We start from the raw sequence: 20,283 nt of genomic DNA, 5'->3' as shown, positions 1-20,283 counted from the left end.
TCTGGGGCTGTTTTTAATAGCTCGGGCTAGGCATATATTGACATGCTAGATGCTTCTGTGCTTCCAACTTTGTGGCAACAATTTGGGAAAGGCCCTATCCTGTTTCAGCATGACAATGCCCCAGTGCACAAAGCAAGGTCCCTATATTAATGATTTGTCGAGATTGGTGTGGAAGAACTTGACCGGCCTGAACAGAGCCCTGACAGCAACCCCATCGAACACCCTTGGGGTGAATTGAGGCAGGCCTAATTGCCCAACATCAGTGCCCAACTTCACTAATGCTCTTATGGCTGAATGGAAGCAAATCCCTGCAGCAATGTTACAACATCTAGTGGAAAGCCTTCCCAGACAAGTGGAGGCTGTTATAGCAGCAAAGGGGGGACCAACTCCATATTGATGCCCATGCCCGTTCATCCACGTATCCACATACTTTTGGTCATGTAGGGGTGGCAGGTAGCCGAGTGGTTAGAGTGTTGGGCCAGTAACAGAAAGGTTGCTAGATCAAATCCCTGAGCTGACAAGGTAAAAATCAGTCATTCTGCCCCTGAACAAGGCAGTTAACCCACTGTTCCTAGGCCGTCATTGTAAATAAGAATTTGCTCTTAACTGACTTTCCTAGTTAAATACAGGTTTAAAAATAAATGTAGTGTAAGTTAAATTGATGTGCTGGAAAGTAATAGAAATAAGTTGAGAAAAAAGTAACTAAAATAAATTTGTTTTATTCTCTTATGAATCAATTTGGTTTCCCTGTCTTGAATGTAGAAGTTACATTTTGCAATCCCCCCAAATAAATGCGATCTCTTTAAGGAGATGTTGAGTCAGTGAATCAGGTTGTCTCCATGGTAACCAGACTCTTTCTGTCTCACATGCCTTCAAACTACCGTAAAACCCTTAAGCATGCCCTTACCTAAGGAAAACGTTTGAGAGGCCCTAAACGTTTGAGAGATCCTGGATCAGCCAACCAAGATGGCATAGCAGTCGGAAGTGTGTGTTTGTTTTTGTCTTATCCCGTTTAAATAGCAGAACTTTATATCTACGAACTAAATATACTTTCCTGCAACCAGTCTCACCCAATGTGGTATGAATCTGCTATTTTTATTCCTTATTACTGAAACGTCCATCAGGAGCTAGCCAGCTAACTAGCTACTAGTCTTTGTTAGCCATGGCTATCGGTCTTCACCTTTTTCTCGGTCAGCATCCAGCATTAGCTCAGACAATACCTGCCAGTCTGCACAGCGCGATATCAACCCAAAGCATATCGGACTGCTTCTCTCTACCACATCACCGGATTCCTGCGCTCTGGATCATTACACGGGATCATCGCTGCTAGCTAGCTGCAAACGAGTGGCAACTGTTAGCTAACGCTTCTGTCCCGAAGCAAGCACCAGCTAGCCTTGAGCTAGCCTCGAGCTAGGCCCATATACCAGCTAATTCTAGGGCAACAATACCTCTTTTGCCAGTTGACCTGGACCCTTTATTGTCGAAACGGAGCCCCGCCAATCCATCACGACTGGACTGCCGTCGTGATCGTCCAATGTGGTCTCAACAGGCTATTCTGTTACGATGTCGCCGAAGAACAATCTATTAGACCCAGCCTGCTAGCTTTTCTGAACTCTGTGTCCTCTGCTCGCCTAGCGTAGTAGTGACTACCGAACGGCACCCTGACTCACCTACTCACCTATTGCTGCTCTTTTGACCCTATGATCACTCGGCTACACTGATGATGCCCCCTGGACTTTTTCAATAACACGGTACCTCATTTTGTTTACCTGTCGGCCCCAGCCTCGAACTCAGGTCCTGTATGTACCTAACTGACTCGCTCTGCCCATTCATCGCCATTTAACCGTTGTTGTCTTAGCTCTCCTGATCAACACCTGTGATGGCGTTATGACTCTCTCTAAGGTCAATATGCCTTGTCTACTGCTGTCTTGGCTAGTTCTTATTGTTTTATTTCACTATAGAGCCCACAGTCCCACTCAACATGCCTTAGATAGCTCTTTGTCCCACCCCACACACATGCTAAGACTGCACCTGGCTTAACTGGTGCCTCCAGAGACGAAACCTCTCTCATCGTCACTCAACACCTAGGTTTAACTCCACTGTACTCACATCCTACCATACCCTTGTCTGTACATTATGCCTTGAATCTATTCTACCACGCCCAGAAATCTGCTCCTTTTATTCTCTGTTCCCAACGCAGTAAACGACCAGTTCTTATAGCTTTTAGCCGTACCCTTATCCTACTCCTCCTCTGATCCTCTGGTGATGTAGAGGTTAGCCCAGGCCCTGTATCCCCAGTTCCACTCATATTCCCCAGGCACTATCATTTGTTGACTTCTCTAACCATAAAAGCCTTGGTTTCATGCATGTTAACATCAGAAGCCTCCTCCCTAAGTTTGTTTTATTCACTGCTTTAACACACTCCACCAACCCTGATGTCCTAGCTGTGTCTGAATCCTGATTTAGGAAAGCCACCAAAATTCTGAAATTTCCATCCCCAACTACAACATTTTCAACCAAGATAGAACTTCCAAAGGGGTGGAGTTGCAATCTACTGCAGAGATAGTCTGCAGAGTTCTGTCATGCTATCCAGGTCAGTGCCCAAACAATTTGAGCTTCTACTTTTAAAAATCCACCTTTCCAGAAATAAGTCTCTCACTGTTGCCGCTTGTTATAGACCCCCTCAGCCCTAAGTTGTGCCCTGGACACCATATGTGAATTACTTGCCCTCCATTTATCTTCAGAGTTTGTACAGTTAGGTGACATAAACTGGGATATGCTTAACACCCCAGCCGTCCTACAATCTAAGCTAGATGCCCTCAATCTCACACAAATTATCAAGGAACCTATCAGGTACAACCCTAAATCCGTAAAAATGGGCACCCTCATAGATATCATCCTGACTAACCTGCCCTCTAAATACACCTCTGCTTTCTTCAACCAGGATCTAAGAGATCACTGCCTCATTGCCTGCGGCTGTAATGGGTCCGCGGTCAAACGACAACCCCTCATCACTGTCAAAAGCTCCCTAAAACACTTCAGCGAGCGAGCAGGCCTTTCTAATTGACCTGGCCCGTATCATGGAAGGATATTGAACTCATTCTGTCAGTAGAGGATGCCTGCTTATTCTTTTTTTGAATTTGAATTTTTCTCCCCAATTCCGTAGTATCCAATTGTTAGTAGTTACAGTCTTGTCTCATCGCTACAACTCCCATATGGACTCGGGAGAGATGAAGGTTGAGAGCCATGCATCCTCCGAAACATAACCCAACCAAGCCGCACTGCTTCTTAACACAGCGCATCCAACCCAGAAGCCAGCCGCACCAATGTCTCGGAGGAAACACCGAACACCTAGTGACCTGGTAGGCATGCCCTGCACCCGGCCTGCCACAGGAGTCACTAGTGCACGATGGGACAAGGATATCCCTACCGGCCAAACCCTCGCAAACCCGGACGACACTAGGCCAATTCTGCGTCGCCCCATGGACCTCCCGGTTGCGGCCGGCTGCGACAGAGCCTGGGCTCGAACCCAGAGTCTCTGGTGGCACAGCTAGCACTGTGATACCTTGGTGTCTGGTTAGACTGTAAACTCTCCTTCCAGAATCACATTAAGCATCTCCAATCCAAAATTAAATCTAGAATCGGCTTCCTATTTCGCAACAAAGCAACCTTCACTCATGCTGCCAAACATACCCTCGTAAAACTGACTATCCTACCGATCCTTGACTCCAGCGATATCATTTACAAAATAGCCTCCAAAACTCTACTCAGTAAATTGAATGTAGTCTATCCCATTGCCATTCATTTTGCCCCATATACTACCCACCACTGCGACCTGTATGCTCTCGTTGGCTTGCCCTCTCTTCATATTCGTCGCCAAACCCACTGGCTCCAGGTCATCCAAAAGTATTTGCTTGGTAAAGCCTTGCCTTAGCTCAGCTCACTGGTCATCATAGCCGCACCCACCTGTAGCACGTACTCCAGCAGGTATATTTCACTGTCATCCCCAAAGCCAATTCCTCCTTTGGCCACCTTTCCTTCCAGTTCTTCGCTTCCAATGACTGGAACGAATTGCAAGAATCACTGAAGCTGGAGACTCATATCTCCCTCACTAACTTTAAGCATCAGCTGTCGGAGTAGCTTACCGATCATTGCACCTGTATACAGCCCATCTGTAAATAGCCCACCCAACTACCTCATCCCCATATTGCTATTTATTGTTCTACTCCTTTGCACCCCAGTATCTCAACTTGCACGTTCATCTTCTGCACATCTATCACTCCAAAGTTAATGCTAAATCGTAATTATTTCGCCACTATTGGCCTATTTATGCCTTACCTCCCAAATCTTACTACATTTGCACATGTATTTAGATTGTATTTAGATTTTTCTATTGTATTATTGACTGTACGTTTGTTTATCCCATGTGTAACTCTGTGTTGTTTGTGTTGCATTATTTGCTTATCTTGACCAGGTCGCAGTTGTAAATGAGAACTTGTTCTCAACTGGCCTACCTGGTTAAATAAAGGTGAAATAAAATACAAAAATAAATACAACACCATTAAACAATTCCCTTAGGTAAGGGAACATTATTCCTTAAGGTAAATCCTTAAGGGAAATACTTAAGATGTTTAGATGCAACCGGGCTTTGATGATTAGTTGACAAGTTGAATCAGGTGTGCTTGTCCGAGGCTACAATAAAAATGTGTACTGTTGGGGTACTCGAGGAACGGAGTTGGGAACCACTGGCCTACTGTACAGTATCATGGCATTAGACATATGGGCATCTGCAATGCACCCCTTGACACTGTGCATCTGAAGCAGAGAATAGCTGAACTCACACACTGTTTACAATATTGTTGGGCTATATGTTCTCAATTTAAAAACCATACCAGTAGACAATGTACTGTATATGAGGCTAATCATTACACTACATGTTGTACATGCCTTGTACATGCCTACATCCTTGTAATCTAGGCAGTGAAATGTCTGGAAGCAGGAAATGATAGGATCCTTAGCTTAAAACATACACACAACCACTACTACCAATTTCAATGACAGATACTTTTCTCCCAGAAAGTCTGAGTGGCACTTTGAGGTGGTACTGTGATAACGAAGATGGTTTGCCTAGGACTAATACAACAATTACATTGTCTATGCTAAATGTGTTAAAATTGTAAAAGAAAGAATAGGTGGTAGGCCATAAGAAATACATTTTATTCAATGGGGCAACGCAACGAAGAGATGACACACAAAAGACTTGTCATTTCACCCATACATAATATAGCCTATTATTAAAGTACAGAATGTTTACAATATCATAAACAATACTATTTTACATGTTCCAAATTGCATTTATATATATTTACTGTGTACATAAATATACATTACAATGAAACTGTGTTTCTGTTTAATCAGCAGTTATTTGTATAACTGTGGGATGTCTCCTTTCATATCTGGAAAAGGACTAAGTAGTAGAAGTAGAAACGGATGCTGCTGCAGCAGCAGTGGGAATCCACAGTGGGAATCCACAGTGGGAATCCAGTCGACATGGTGTCTTGATAGAGGTCAGCTGGTGAACCTACAGCAGTACATAAACAAATCAAAAGCCCGCCTGATGTCACAGTATCATTTCTTCAGGTCACCTGTACCATCAGGGCTCTTAATTGTTAAGTGTCAAATAAAGACTAAATCTATTGTTGGGCTGGAACAACCAATAGTCAACACAGCAGTCACTATTCCATTGAGGCCTTTGTCCTATGCTGTAATGTCCATCCATTTTTCCTCTTATGAATGAAGTTCTCAACCAACTAGCATTGGTTCAGTGCCAATGGAGCTTTTTGGGACAATAATGTCCTCCTCCAGGCTGTACAATCGGAGTCTCACCTTTTTTCGTAGGACAAAATTAGATGGTTTTATTCAAGACAAGGCCGTTTTTTAAAAATTACATTGAGATTTGTGTCACTAGTTTACACAGAATATCCCATAATGTCAAAGTGGAATTATGTTTTTAGAAATTCTTACAAATAAATTAAAAATGAAAAGCTGAAATGTCTTGAGTCAATATTAATGACACTTTGGATGGTGTATCAACACACCCAGTCACTACAAAGATACAGGCGTCACTTCCTAACTCAGTTGCCGGAGCGGAAGGAAACCGCTCAGGGATTTCACCATGAGGCCAATGGTCACTTAAAAATAGTTCCAGAGTTAATTGGCTGTGATAGGAGAAAACTGAGAATGGATCATTGCAGTTACTCCACAATATTAACCTAAATGACAGACTGAAAATAAGGATGCTTGTACAGAATAAAACCATTTCAAAAAATGCATCCTGTTTGCAATAAAGTAAAACTGCAAAAAAATGTGGCAAGGAAATGAACTGCATGTCCTGAATACAGAGTGTTACGTTTGGAGCAAATCCAACACAACACAGCACTGAGTACCACTCTTCATATTTTCAAGCATGGTGGTGGCTGCATCATGTTGTGGCTATGCTTGCCATTGGCAAGGACTATGGAGTTTTTTTAAGGTACATTGGAAAAGAATAGAGCTAAGCACAGGCAAAATCCTAGAGGAAAACCTGGTTCAGTCTGCTTTCCAACAGACAATTGGATACAAAAATCACATTTCAGCAGGACAATAACCTAAAACACTATGCCAAATATACACTGGAGTTGCTTACCAAGATGATGTTGAATGTTCCTGAGTGGTCTAGTTACAGTTTTGACTTAAATCGTCTTGAAAATCCATAGCAAGACTTGAAAACGGCTGTCTAGCAATGATCAACAACCAACTTGACAGACCTCAAGAATTTTAAATAGAATAATTTGCAAATATTGTACAGTCCAGGTCTGCAAAGCTCTTAGAGACTTATCCAGAAAGACTCACAACTGTATTCCCTGCCAAAGGTGATTCTAGTGACTCAAGGGGTTGAATACTTATGTAATCAAGATACAGTATATGTGTTTTTTCTTTCACTTTGACATTACAGTGTTTTTTATATAAATCAATGGATTTTTTAAAACAATTAAATCTATTTTAACCCCACCTTGTAACTGTCACGTCCTGACCATAGAAGGCCTTTATTTTCTATGGTGGAGTAGGTCAGGGTGTGACTGGGGGGTGCTCTAGTTTATTATTTATATGTGTAGTCTAGTTTTTGTATTTCTATGTTGGCCTGGTATGGTTCCCAATCAGAGGCAGCTGTCTATCATTGTCTCTGATAGGGGATAATATTTAGGCAGCCTTTTCCCACCTGTTGTTTGTGGGATCTTGTTTTTGTATTGTTGCTTTTGAGGCCTACAAGGCTGTACAGTTGTTTGTTTGTTTCTCTTTATTGTTTTGTTGCTGGTTCACAGTTAAATAAATTATGATGAACCCAAATCACGCTGCGCCTTGGTCTACCCATTTTGACGTTACAGTAACACAACAATTTAAGCCTTTTTACTTGCACACATTCATTTGACATGATCTTGTAGGGATCAACAGGGTTTATGTATGTCATCACAGCACAGAACTGGCTGACTAGTACACATACCTGCTGCTGCCCTGATGTCATCCCCACAGTGACTGTACGTATATATCCCAACCAGATGTCATGGATAACAGGCAACATCCGTACAACTAATCATGACGCTTACAAAACATCAAACAGGCAAAGTGTCAATACAGGACTAAGATTGAATTCTACTACACCGGCTCTGACGTTTGTCGGCTGTGGCAGGGCTTGAAAACTACTATGGACAACAAAGGGAAACCCTTTGGAGCTGCCCAGTGACATGAGCCTACCAGATGAGCTAAAAGCCTTTTATGCTCGCTTTGAGGCAAGCAACATTGAAGCATGCATGAGAGCACCAGCTGTTCCGGACAACTGTGTGATCATGCTCTACGTAGCCGATGTGAGCAAGGCCTTAAACAGGTCAACATTCACAAGGCCGTGGGACCAGACGGATTACCAGGATGTGTACTCAGAGCATGCTCAGACCAACTGGCAAGTGTCTTCACTGAAACTTTCAACCTCTCCCTGATCAAGTCTGTAATACCTACATGTTTCAAGAGGTCCACCTTAGTCCCTGTGCCCAAGAAAGCGAAGGTAACCTGCCTAAATGACTACCGTCCCATAGCACTCATGTCGGTAGCCATGGAGTACTTTGAAAGGCTGTTCATGGCTCACATCAACACCATCATCCTGGAAACCCTAGACCATCATCCTGGAAACCCAACAGAAACCCCACAAGCACAACTCCAACACCATCATTAAGTTGGCTGACGACACAACAGTGGTAGGCCTGATGAGACAGCCTACAAGGAGGAGATCAGAGACCTGCCAGGACAACAACCTCTTCCTGAATGTGAGCAAAACAAAGGAACTGATCGTGGACTACAGGAAAAGGAGGGCCAACCAGGACCCCATTAACATCAATGGGTCTGTAGTAGAGCGGGTCAAGAGTTTCAAGTTCCTTGTTGTCCACATCACCAATGAACTATCATGGTCCAAACACACCAAGACAGTCGTGAAGAGGGCATAACAACACCTTTTCCCCTCAGGAGACTGAAAAGATTTGTCATTGGTCTCCAGATCCTCAAAAAGTTATACACCTGCACCACCGACAGTAAGGCAATACAGAGGGTAGTGCGTAAGGCCCAGTACATCACTGGGGCCAAGCTTCCTGCCATCCAGGACCTGGATGCTAAGCGGTGTCAGAGGAAGGCCCAAAGAAATTGTCAAAGACTCCAGTCACCCTAGTCATAGACTGTTCTCTCTGCTACCCCACGGCAAGCGGTACCGGAGCGCCAAGTCTAGGTCCAAAAGGCTCCTTAACAGCTTCTACCCCCAAGCCATAAGTCTGCTGAACAATTAATCAAATGGCCACCCAAACTATTTACATTGACCCCCCACCCCCTTTGTTTTTACACTGCTGATACTTGCTGTTTATTATTGATGCGTAGTCACTTTACCCCTACAAATTAACTAGACTAACCTGTACCCCTCCACATTGACTCAGTACCGGTACCCCCTGTATATAGTCTTGTTATTGTTATTTTATTGTGTTACTTTTTATTTTATTTTTTACTTTAGTTTATTTGGTAAACATTTTCTCAACACTATTTCTTGAACTGCATTGTTGGTTAATGGCTTGTAAGTAAGCATTTCACCTGTTGTATTCAGCGCTCATGACAAATAACATTGGATTTGATTTAATTTGACACACTACCCACCCACCCACCCACCCACCCACCACACACTCACCATCGCTCCTAACCATCCCTCCTAACCAACCAACCAACCCACTATCTATTCACAGTCCTGCCCCCTCAGGCATTCTAATATTTTAATTGAATCTTTTGTAATTATAATGAAATAACTGCAGAGTTCCATTAGGAAGAGATAATGATCTGTAGTTCCATTAGTAGAGAGAATGATCTGAGCTGCTCGGTGTGACAGTGGTCACAGGAACCACTTAGTAGTCTGTGGCTGCGTACCAAATGGCACCATATTTCCTATATAACCCCTATGGGTCCCGGTCAAAAGTAGTGCACTATACAGGAAATAGGTTGCCATTTGGGACGTAGTTGTCTTGCCCTCCAAGCCAGAAAGATATAGCGCCTGTTTCAATTAGCTCATCAATTCACATTGAACAGCACATTAAGGGAAAACAAAGAGGTTTGTGTGTGGGGGCGGGGGGTTGTGTGTGTGTGTGTGTGTGTTTTGATTAATAAAGTGTTATCTGTTATTACCACATAACATGATTGTGAATATATTGACATTAAGGGGGATATCAAAGTCAAAACAATCCAAATAGGCCAAGGTACAGTTAGACAGTAAACATGACTCTGTTGGTTACTATAATACATAAAATATATTAGCAATAAGGCACGAGGGGGTGTGGTATACGGCCAATATACCACGGCTAAGGGCTGTTCTTACACACGATGCAACACAGAGTGCCTGGACACAGCCCTTAGACGTGGAATATTGGCCATATATCACAAACCCCCGAGGTACCTTATTGCTATTATAAACTGGTTACCAACATAATTAGTGCAGTAAAAATACATGTGTTATTATACCCATGGTATACTGTCTGATATACCATGGCTGTCAGCCAATTAGCATCCGGGGCTCAAACCACCCAGTTTATAACTCCCAAGTGGCGCAGCGGTCTAAGGCACTGCATCTCAGTGCAAGAGGTGTCTGTAGAGTCCCTGGTTTGATTTCAGGCTATATCACATCCGGCCGTGATTGGGAGTCCCATAGGGCAGTGCACAGTTGGCCCCGAGTCATCCAGGCTCGGCCGTCATTGTAAATTAGAATTTGTTCTTAACTGACTTGCATAGTTAAATAAAGATTAAATTAAAACTTTTTTTATGATTAAAAAACCTGACCCCTTTTCTAATACTACAGTATGAGATGATAAAGCTACTGCATGAGAAGATTAACATGACAACTGAAGCAAAAGGCAGGAAATCTTTTTTACATCATCATTTGGCATCTGGTACACATCTTGCTATCATTGACGTATGAATAAACTATTATCGTATGACTAAATCATTATCCTTTTCCTGTCCATAAATTAGAGATCAATTGCGTTATCCTTCCAAGCACAGTAACATAGCAAGTGAAGGAACAGCTCATCAAATGTTCTTCATATCATCAAATGTCATCTAGTATGACAGTTGAGTAATTTCTAGCTTATTGGCAAATGTCTAAATCATTTTACCATTTTCCTTTCCATGCAGCCCTGATGTATTAGTTCCAGCTACATAACATCAGACACTTAAACAGCAGTCGGCTACACAATAACAGCCATTTAAGAGGCTCTTCTCTCCTCCTTCTCAAAAGGCAGACAAGGACACCACACATGTTGTGGATCTGACATTGGCCAGCCCACAGCCTCTCTGTAACCTCTGACATTGGACAGAAAAGCAGCAGTCTCCAACCACCAGACAGAAAACAGAAAAGCTGATCATGACCACACACTAAAACTCCCTTTGATTCAAAACAGATTGAGACAAAAAGCAATGACATTGAGAAAACCCAGGAAATTCAAAACCTAACCCGCTGATTTCCAGATTTGCTTCTGAGTAAAAATGTTTTTTAAAGCATGACATATGTATGTCAGAATTGTAATAAAATCACAAAAAATAACTCCACAACGAATCCCCATGTTGGTAATGTTTAGATTGCATATAGAGAACAATTGCATATAGTTGTGGGGGGCTGTTTAAAAATCTTTGATAAAAATATGTTAAAATCTTTATTTTCTCTGATTTTAGAGTCCTTTCTCAAACAGAAATAAACTCACAGAATATCTAGGCCAAATTTAAGGAATGGTGTCACACTTTAAGCAGCTGACTGGGACTCAAGACTCAAGAAGTCCTGATTGTTGTTAATGCTATGAGAGCAGAGCTGAGTAGAGGAGCTCTCCGAGCTGAGTGTCTTCACTTTGCTTGCTGCTAGTTCCCTTGTTCACCTGTGTTCCAAATGGCACCCTATTCCCTATATAGTGCACTACTTTTGATCATGGCACATATGCCATAACCATAGGGCTCTGGCCAAAAGTAGTGCACTATATAGGGAATAGGGTGCCATTTAAGACACAGGTCACTGTGCTCTGCAGCTGGCCAGGCCTAATGAGAGATCAGACTCAAACATCAATTCATCTGCCTCATTGTAGAGGACAATGAGGGCCAACTGGTTCAGTAAGGAGAGATATTATGGCCGCTCCTCGTGTGGGATAGGGTCACCTTATTTACTAAGACTAAACACAGAAAGACTAAAACAGTACACAGCACACACATACACAGAAGCACAGATGCGCACACACACACTAGCACAGAAGTACACACACACACTAGCACAGGTGCACACACACACACACACACACTAGCACAGAAGTACACACACACTAGCACAGGTGCACACACACACTAGCACAGCAACACCAACTGACTGATCGTTCGTTCTCTTTGATTTCCTGTTACAAAGAACAAAAATACAATAACTTTGGGACCTGATTGGCTATGTTTTAAATGGTTGTGTGGGTCGGTGAGAGAGGTGAGGTCTCTGACTAAATAAACAAATATTTTGTTATTATCAGAGCTCCTTGGCTGGCTGTAGGAGAGAGGAGAGGAAAAAAGAGCAGAGGAAAGGTGAGAAGAGAAGAGAAGAGAAGAGAAGAGAGGAAAGGAGAGCAGAAGAAAGGAGAGAAGAAAAGAGAAGAGGAGAGGAGAAGAAAGGAGAGACGAGAAGAGAAGAGGAGAGGAAGAGAAGAGAAGAGAAGAGAAGAGGAGAGGAGAGGAGAGGAGAGAGAGAGAGAGGAGAGGGGAGGAAGAGAAGAGGAGAGGGGAGGAGAGCAGAAGAAAGGAGAAGAAAAGAGAAGAGGAGGGGAGAGAAGAGAAGAGAGCAGAAGAATGGAGAACAGGAAAGAAAGAAGAAAGCAAAGCAGAAGAGGAGGAGGAGAGCAGGAGAGGAGAGTAGAGGAGAGGAGAGAGCAGAATAGGAGAGGAGAGGAGAGGAGAGAGGAGAGCAGAAGAGGAGAGGAGAGGAGAGGAGAGGAGAGGAGGAGAGCAGGAGAGGAGAGGAGAGTAGAGGAGAGGAGAGGAGAGAGGAGAGCAGAAGAGGAGAGGAGAGAGCGGAAGAATGGAGAACAGGAAAGAAGAGAAGAAAGCAAAGCAGAAGAGGAAAGGAGGAGGAGAGCAGAAGAGGAGAGGAGAGGAGAGGAGAGCAGAGCAGAGCAGAAGAATGGAGAACAGGAAAGAAAGAAGAAAGCAAAGCAGAAGAGGAGAGGCTGGTCTGCATGGAGTCCCCCTCGGCCTCCCTTGTCCTGACAGGGCATCTGTCTTCATTAAAGAGAGCCCAGTGTGTATGACAGCCACTGAAACGCTGGTGTCTTCACGAGTAATGAAGACAGATGACTGCCCCCAAGATCCAGTAAAAAGGAACAAAAAAGCAGAAGGTTGAACAAATAAAATCTGAAAAACAACCCTCAGTGTGAACACAACACAGCGTCTGGGTTACAAAAGGACTTTAAAAAACTACATAGGAACACATGAACAGAAGCAAGCAAACGTGTTGTTTGTGTGCAACAACTAAACTAGCTAGATTGTTCATAGTTTGATGGTGTGTTGTGTATTTCTTCTTGCTTGTATCATTTCTGGCTTGCGCCCTAGAAGAGAACCACACACCCCCACTCCTTCTTTCTCCCAGCCACACAGGCCCCCTGGACGCCTATGGAAATTGACCCAAGTTTTGTCTATCTGAGACAGGCCTGTTGTTAGAGCCAGAGTAGTGTCTGAAGTCTGGAAAGGAGGGAGCGAGGGAGGAAAAATGGGAACACTGACACAGAAAAAGAGAGAGAAAAGAAATCTGGCAAGACCCTTTGGCTCTTCTGAAGCCTAGCAACATTCCAAGTTACTAATTTATTCATAAATTTATCCATTCAATAATTCATCTACTGATTAATTTATAGCTATTTAGCTTGAGAGAAAAATCCTTACACACAAACATAAACACCAACAATTACCTCCAACTAAAAACACAGGGAGCACAGAAATGTTTTTAGAAAACTGCTTTTTATGCCTACTTTATATTTGAAAAAAGACTAGATTCAAAACCCATTGTCGTCTCCACATGGAAAGCACTAGTAGCTGTCACAGAGGCGATTGTGAAGGGAACAAGACCAATGTAATGTGGATGGCTGACATTTTGTCAAAAGTGTCAGGTTTCTCCCTTTCTCTCTTCCTCTCAATATTTCATCTGTACTTTCTTACTCTTTTCTGTTTTGTATACAGAACCTAACCTACCCCACAAGGTCAAAACTCAGGTGGTTGGCATTGTCACAGTGAAACCTGAACCTGTGGGTTAGCATTGTCACAGTGAAACCTGAACCTGTGGGTTAGCATTGTCACAGTGAACCCTGAACCTGTGGGTTAGCATTGTCACAGTGAACCCTGAACCTGTGGGTTAGCATTGCCACAGTGAAACCTGAACCTGTGGGTTAGCATTGTCACAGTGAAACCTGAACCTGTGGGTTAGCATTGTCACAGTCAAACCTGAACCTGTGAGTTAGCATTGCCACAGTGAACCCCGAACCTGTGGGTTAGCATTGTCACAGTGAACCCTGAACCTGTGGGTTAGCATTGTCACAGTGAACCCTGAACCTGTGGGTTAGCATTGTCACAGTGAAACCTGAACCTGTGGGTTAGCATTGCCACAGTAAAATCTGAACCTGTGGGTTAGCATTGTCACAGTCAAACCTGAACCTGTGAGTTAGCATTGCCACAGTGAAACCTGAACCTGTGGGTTAGCATTGCCACAGTGAAACCTGAACCTGTGGGTTAGCATTGCCACAGTGAAACCTGAACCTGTGGGTTAGCATTGCCACAGTGAAACCTGAACCTGTGGTTTAGCATTGTCACAGTCAAACCTGAACATGTGGGTTAGCATTGCAGCCACTCAGAAATCAAACAAACACACACACAGAAGCTAGCATATTATATCGTAGCATTAGCTAGTTGTCCCTGGGTAGCTAGTGCAGCTGTCCCAACAGGCTCCAGTACCAGGACATACAAACAGGATGCCATTGACTTACATTGAACGCTGGCACTGCCGGTCCAAGCGAAGGGGTCCAGCCCTGCGAAGAAGGGGCTCGCCTTCCGCAGCATGCACGCACCCCGGCTGGTGACATCATATAGCTGGCGTGGGCCCATCCCCAGAGCTTCCATACAGTCAAACATGGTGGTGGAGCTTTCAACCTCCTTTTACTGTGCCCCCTCCCTAGTCCCTACCTCCTGAGAACACACAGGTTAAACCTGCTGCTGTACCCCCCCTTCCTTGTTCCTGGAGTAGTTAGGTCACCTTACCGTAGTACAACAACAACAACAACAACAACAACAACAACAATAGTAGCAGCAGTGAAGGTCCCGGTTCAAACCCTTGTGTTGATGTGTTGCTGCTACCTTCTCCTTCCTTCCTTCCTTCCTTCCTTCTCCTTCTCCTTCTCTCTCTCTCTCTCTCTCTCTCTCTCTCTCTCTCTCTCACTCTCTCTGCCGTTTGTTCTATCCTTTCCTGCTGGCACTTCAGTTTCTATACCTTCTTTCCCTTCCCCTCAGCTGGAATGCAGGGCTGGTTCCTGCCTGGCTGTGTCTGTAGCTGAATGTGCTGTTCTGAGTTCAGTGTTGCTTTATCGTCTCCCCCTGCCCTAGGGCGAGCTGCTCCCTGTCTGCTGTAACAGACCTAAATAACAGCTCCCTCTCTCTCTCTCTCTCTCTCTCTCTCTCTCTCTCTCTCTCTCTGTCTCTCTCACTCTTTCAGCTCTCTTTCTTTCACTGCTGCATCCCAGACACATACGGCACAGCGGAGCGAACCAACTGCCTCAGACTGAGAGAGGGGGGGTGGAGAGAGAGAGAGGGAGAGAGAGGGGACCCAGAGGGAGGGGGTGGAGAGAGATTGAGAGAGAGGAGGAGGGAGGGGAAGTGGCCAGAGCCCCGTGCTGCTAGGCGGGGACTGATTTGTTAGAGGACAAAACTTTATTCCATTCTTCTCTCTCCTCTCCTCTCTTATTGTCCCAGCTTTCTTTTGTTTTTCATATTTCAGCCCGAATGCAAACAAACACAACCCCTCCCCTCCTCTGCCCTATTCAGATCCCTCTTGGTTCTCTCGATTTGTCTTTACACTGCACCTCCCCCATTACCCCTGCAGTAAATATGAGCCCCCTCCTCCCCCCTCCCTCCCTCCCTTAGCCCCGTCTCTAATCATAACCATATTAAAGTCTGGGCAGGCAGAGAAAAAGGCAGCCACAGAGACGGAAAGAGAGAGCGGGAGAGAGAGATTTTATTTTATTGGCCCAATAGTTACATCATTAAAATAACAAACTTTACTTTATTTTAACAGACCTAGAAAGTTAGAACCAAGCACCCCTCGTTGTCCACAGAACCCCCTGACGCCCCACACCCATACAAAGTCCCCCAGACAACTCAACAGCCCCCCATATACATGCTAAAGTGTGAGCTGAGCTCACACCAGCCCCAGCAGTACAGCTCTGGGGTCTGTACACCCCGCCCCCTGCATCCCAACATGTAGTTCACTAGGCAGCCCCTTCCCCTGTTGGCTATGCAATACCTAGGCCCTCCAACATATAGGTCCACAGTCAGCCCCAACCCTCTAGAGTCAGCCCCAACCCTACAGTCAGCCCCAACCCGACATTCAGCCCCAAAACTCCAGAGTCAGCCCAAACCCTCCAGAGTCAGCCCCAACCCGACAGTCAGCCCCAACCCTCCAGAGTCAGCCCCCACCCTCCAGAGTCAGCCCCCACCCTCCAGAGTCAGCCCCCACCCTACAGAGTCAGCCCCAACCCTCCAGTCAGCCCCAACCCTCCAGAGTCAGCCCCCACCCTACAGTCAGCCCCCACCCTACAGTCAGCCCCAACCCTCCAGTCAGCCCCAACCCTCCAGTCAGCCCCAACCCACCAGTCAGCCCCAGCCCTCCAGTCAGCCCCAACCCTCCAGTCAGCCCCAACCCTCCAGTCAGCCCCAACCCGACATTCAGCCCCAAAACTCCAGAGTCAGCCCAAACCCTCCAGAGTCAGCCCCAACCCGACAGTCAGCCCCAACCCTCCAGAGTCAGCCCCCACCCTCCAGAGTCAGCCCCCACCCTCCAGAGTCAGCCCCCACCCTCCAGAGTCAGCCCCCACCCTACAGAGTCAGCCCCAACCCTCCAGTCAGCCCCAACCCTCCAGAGTCAGCCCCCACCCTACAGTCAGCCCCCACCCTACAGTCAGCCCCAACCCGCCAGTCAGCCCCAACCCTCCAGTCAGCCCCAACCCACCAGTCAGCCCCAGCCCTCCAGTCAGCCCCAACCCTCCAGTCAGCCCCAACCCTCCAGTCAGCCCCAACCCGACATTCAGCCCCAAAACTCCAGAGTCAGCCCAAACCCTCCAGAGTCAGCCCCAACCCGACAGTCAGCCCCAACCCTCCAGAGTCAGCCCCCACCCTCCAGAGTCAGCCCCCACCCTCCAGAGTCAGCCCCCACCCTCCAGAGTCAGCCCCCACCCTCCACAGAGTCAGCCCCAACCCTCCAGTCAGCCCCAACCCTCCAGAGTCAGCCCCCACCCTACAGTCAGCCCCCACCCTACAGTCAGCCCCAACCCTCCAGTCAGCCCCAACCCTCCAGTCAGCCCCAACCCACCAGTCAGCCCCAGCCCTCCAGTCAGCCCCAACCCTCCAGTCAGCCCCCACCCTACAGTCAGCCCCAACCCTCCAGTCAGCCCCAACCCTCCAGTCAGCCCCAACCCTACAGTCAGCCCCAACCCTCCAGTCAGCCCCAACCCTCCAGTCAGCCCCAACCCTCCAGTCAGCCCCAACCCTCCAGTCAGCCCCAACCCTCCAGTCAGCCACCACCCTCCAGTCAGCCACCACCCTCCAGTTATCCCCCACCCTACAGTCAGCCACCACCCTCCAGTTATCCCCAACCCTCCAGTCAGCCACCACCCTCCAGTTATCCCCAACCCTACAGTCAGCCACCACCCTACAGTCAGCCACCACCCTCCAGTTATCCCCAACCCTCCAGTCAGCCACCACCCTCCAGTTATCCCCAACCCTCCAGTCAGCCCCAACCCTCCAGTCAGCCACCACCCTCCAGTTATCCCCAACCCTCCAGTCAGCCACCACCCTCCAGTTATCCCCAACCCTCCAGTCAGCCCCAACCCTCCAGTCAGCCCCAACCCTCCAGTCAGCCCCCACCCTCCAGTCATCCCCACCCTCCAGTTATCCCCAACCCTCCAGTCAGCCCCAACCCTCCAGTCAGCCCCAACCCTCCAGTCAGCCACCACCCTCCAGTTATCCCCAACCCTCCAGTCAGCCACCACCCTCCAGTTATCCCCAACCCTCCAGTCAGCCCCAACCCTCCAGTCAGCCACCACCCTCCAGTTATCCCCAACCCTCCAGTCAGCCACCACCCTCCAGTTATCCCCCACCATACAGTCAGCCCCAACCCTCCAGTCAGCCACCACCCTCCAGTTATCCCCAACCCTCCAGTCAGCCACCACCCTCCAGTTATCCCCCACCATACAGTCAGCCACCACCCTCCAGTTATCCCCCACCATAGTCAGCCACCACCCTCCAGTTATCCCCCACCATACAGTCAGCCACCACCCTCCAGTTATCCCCCCACCATACAGTCAGCCCCAACCCTCCAGTTATCCCCCAACCCTCCAGTCAGCCCCAACCCTACAGTCAGCCCCAACAATCCAGTCAGCCCCAACCCTACAGTCAGCCACCACCCTCCAGTTATCCCCCACCATACAGTCAGCCACCACCCTCTAGTTATCCCCCACCATACAGTCAGCCACCACCCTCCAGTTATCCCCCACCATACAGTCAGCCCCAACCATACAGTCAGCCCCAACCCTACAGTCAGCCCCAACCCTACAGTCAGCCACCACCCTCTAGTTATCCCCCACCATACAGTCAGCCCCAACCCTCCAGTCAGCCCCAACCCTCCAGTCAGCCCCAACCCTCCAGTCAGCCCCAACCATACAGTCAGCCACCACCCTCCAGTTATCCCCCACCCTACAGTCAGCCCCCACCCTACAGAGTCAGCCCCAACCCTCCAGTCAGCCCCAACCCTCCAGAGTCAGCCCCCACCCTCCAGTCAGCCCCAACCCTCCAGTCAGCCCCAACCCTCCAGTCAGCCCCAACCCTCCAGTCAGCCCCAACCATACAGTCAGCCACCACCCTCCAGTTATCCCCCACCCTACAGTCAGCCCCAACCCTCCAGTCAGCCCCAACCCTCCAGTCAGCCCCAACCCTCCAGTCAGCCCCAACCCTCCAGTCAGCCCCAACCCTCCAGTCAGCCCCAACCCTCCAGTCAGCCCCACCCTCCAGTTATCCCCACCCTACAGTCAGCCCCAACCCTCCAGTCAGCCCCAACCCTCCAGTCAGCCCCAACCCTCCAGTCAGCCCCAACCCTCCAGTCAGCCCTAACCCTCCAGTCAGCCCTAACCCTCCAGTCAGCCCCAACCATACAGTCAGCCACCACCCTCCAGTTATCCCCCACCCTACAGTCAGCCCTAACCCTCCAGTCAGCCCCAATCCTAGAGTCTGCCCCAACTCTACAGTCAGCCCCAAACCTACAGTTATCCCCAACCCTTCAGTCAGCCCCAACCCTCCAGTTAGCCCCCACCCTACAGTCAGCGAGAGAGAGAGACAGACAGAGACAGACATAGAGAGAGAAAGAGAGAGAGAGAGAGAGAGAGAGAGAGAGAGAGAGATAAAGACAGAGACAGAGATAACATTGTGCTGAACCCAGAAACCAGATGCCAGGCTAAATCCTTCCCTTTTGTCTATGTGTTCCAGGGAACAGAGAATGGGCAGGAGCGTTCAAGCTCTCTCTCTCTCTCTCTCTCTCTCTCTCTCTCTCTCTCTCTCTCTCTCTCTCTCTTCTTCTCATTCTATCATTCTCTTTCTCGCTCTTTTCTTTATCTCGCCCTCTCTCTCCGGCAGTGCTTTAACTGTGAAGAATGAAAGCTTGCATTGCTCAATCCCCTCTGTGCATTAAGTCAGATAAATACCCTCAATAAATACACATACAAACACGCATATACACACACGCACATATACACACGCACCCACACACACACACACACACACACACACACACACACACACACACACACACACACGCACATACACACACACACACACACACACACACACACACACACGCACATATACACACGCACCCATCCACACACACACACACACACACACACACACACACACACACACACACACACGCGCGCACACACACGCGCACACACACACACACACACACACACACACACACACACACACACACACACACACACACGCACACACACACACACACACACACATACTGTGCACTTGGCAGTGGACACACTCCTCTCAAGCTCATCTGACCTCCTTCAAGTCCTTCAATTTAACTGAAGCTCGAAACAAAACGAGGGACGTAGGAAATTAAGAGAGGAAAATGAATATTAACAGGGAATGTAACGCTTTTTATGAAGTACATACAGTGAATTCGGAAAGTATTCAGACCCCTTCACTTTTTCCACATTCTGTTACATTATAGCCTTATTCTAAAATGATTACATTTGTATTTTTCCTCATCAATATCCCATAATGACAAAACAAAAACATTTTTTTTTTTTTTGAAGATGTATGAAAGCACTTTACTCAGTACTTTGTTGAAGCATCTTTGGCAGCGATTACAGCCTCAAGTCTCCTTGGGTATGACGC

General features: G+C 47.0%; 1 protein-coding gene across 2 annotated transcripts in view; it reads right to left on the bottom strand.

Moving 5' to 3' along the window:
• LOC135504039 (retinoic acid receptor gamma-A-like) overlaps nucleotides 1-20,283 on the bottom strand; it is a 151,640-nt gene that overhangs the window by 34,173 nt on the left and 97,184 nt on the right. Inside the window, exon 1 of one of the 2 annotated variants that reach the window (XM_064922294.1) lies at nucleotides 14,598-15,398. The exons of the other annotated variant lie outside the window; for it this stretch is intronic. Coding sequence (XP_064778366.1) covers nucleotides 14,598-14,742 — 145 coding nt within the window. The 5' untranslated portion in view covers nucleotides 14,743-15,398. Of the gene's footprint in view, nucleotides 1-14,597; nucleotides 15,399-20,283 lie in introns of those variants that run through there. 2 annotated transcript variants of the gene reach the window in all.

Source organism: Oncorhynchus masou, chromosome 18 (assembly GCF_036934945.1).
Source record: "Oncorhynchus masou masou isolate Uvic2021 chromosome 18, UVic_Omas_1.1, whole genome shotgun sequence".
In the NCBI taxonomy this organism is placed as follows: domain Eukaryota; kingdom Metazoa; phylum Chordata; class Actinopteri; order Salmoniformes; family Salmonidae; genus Oncorhynchus; species Oncorhynchus masou.
This window is presented reverse-complemented; position numbering and strand designations above follow the sequence as displayed.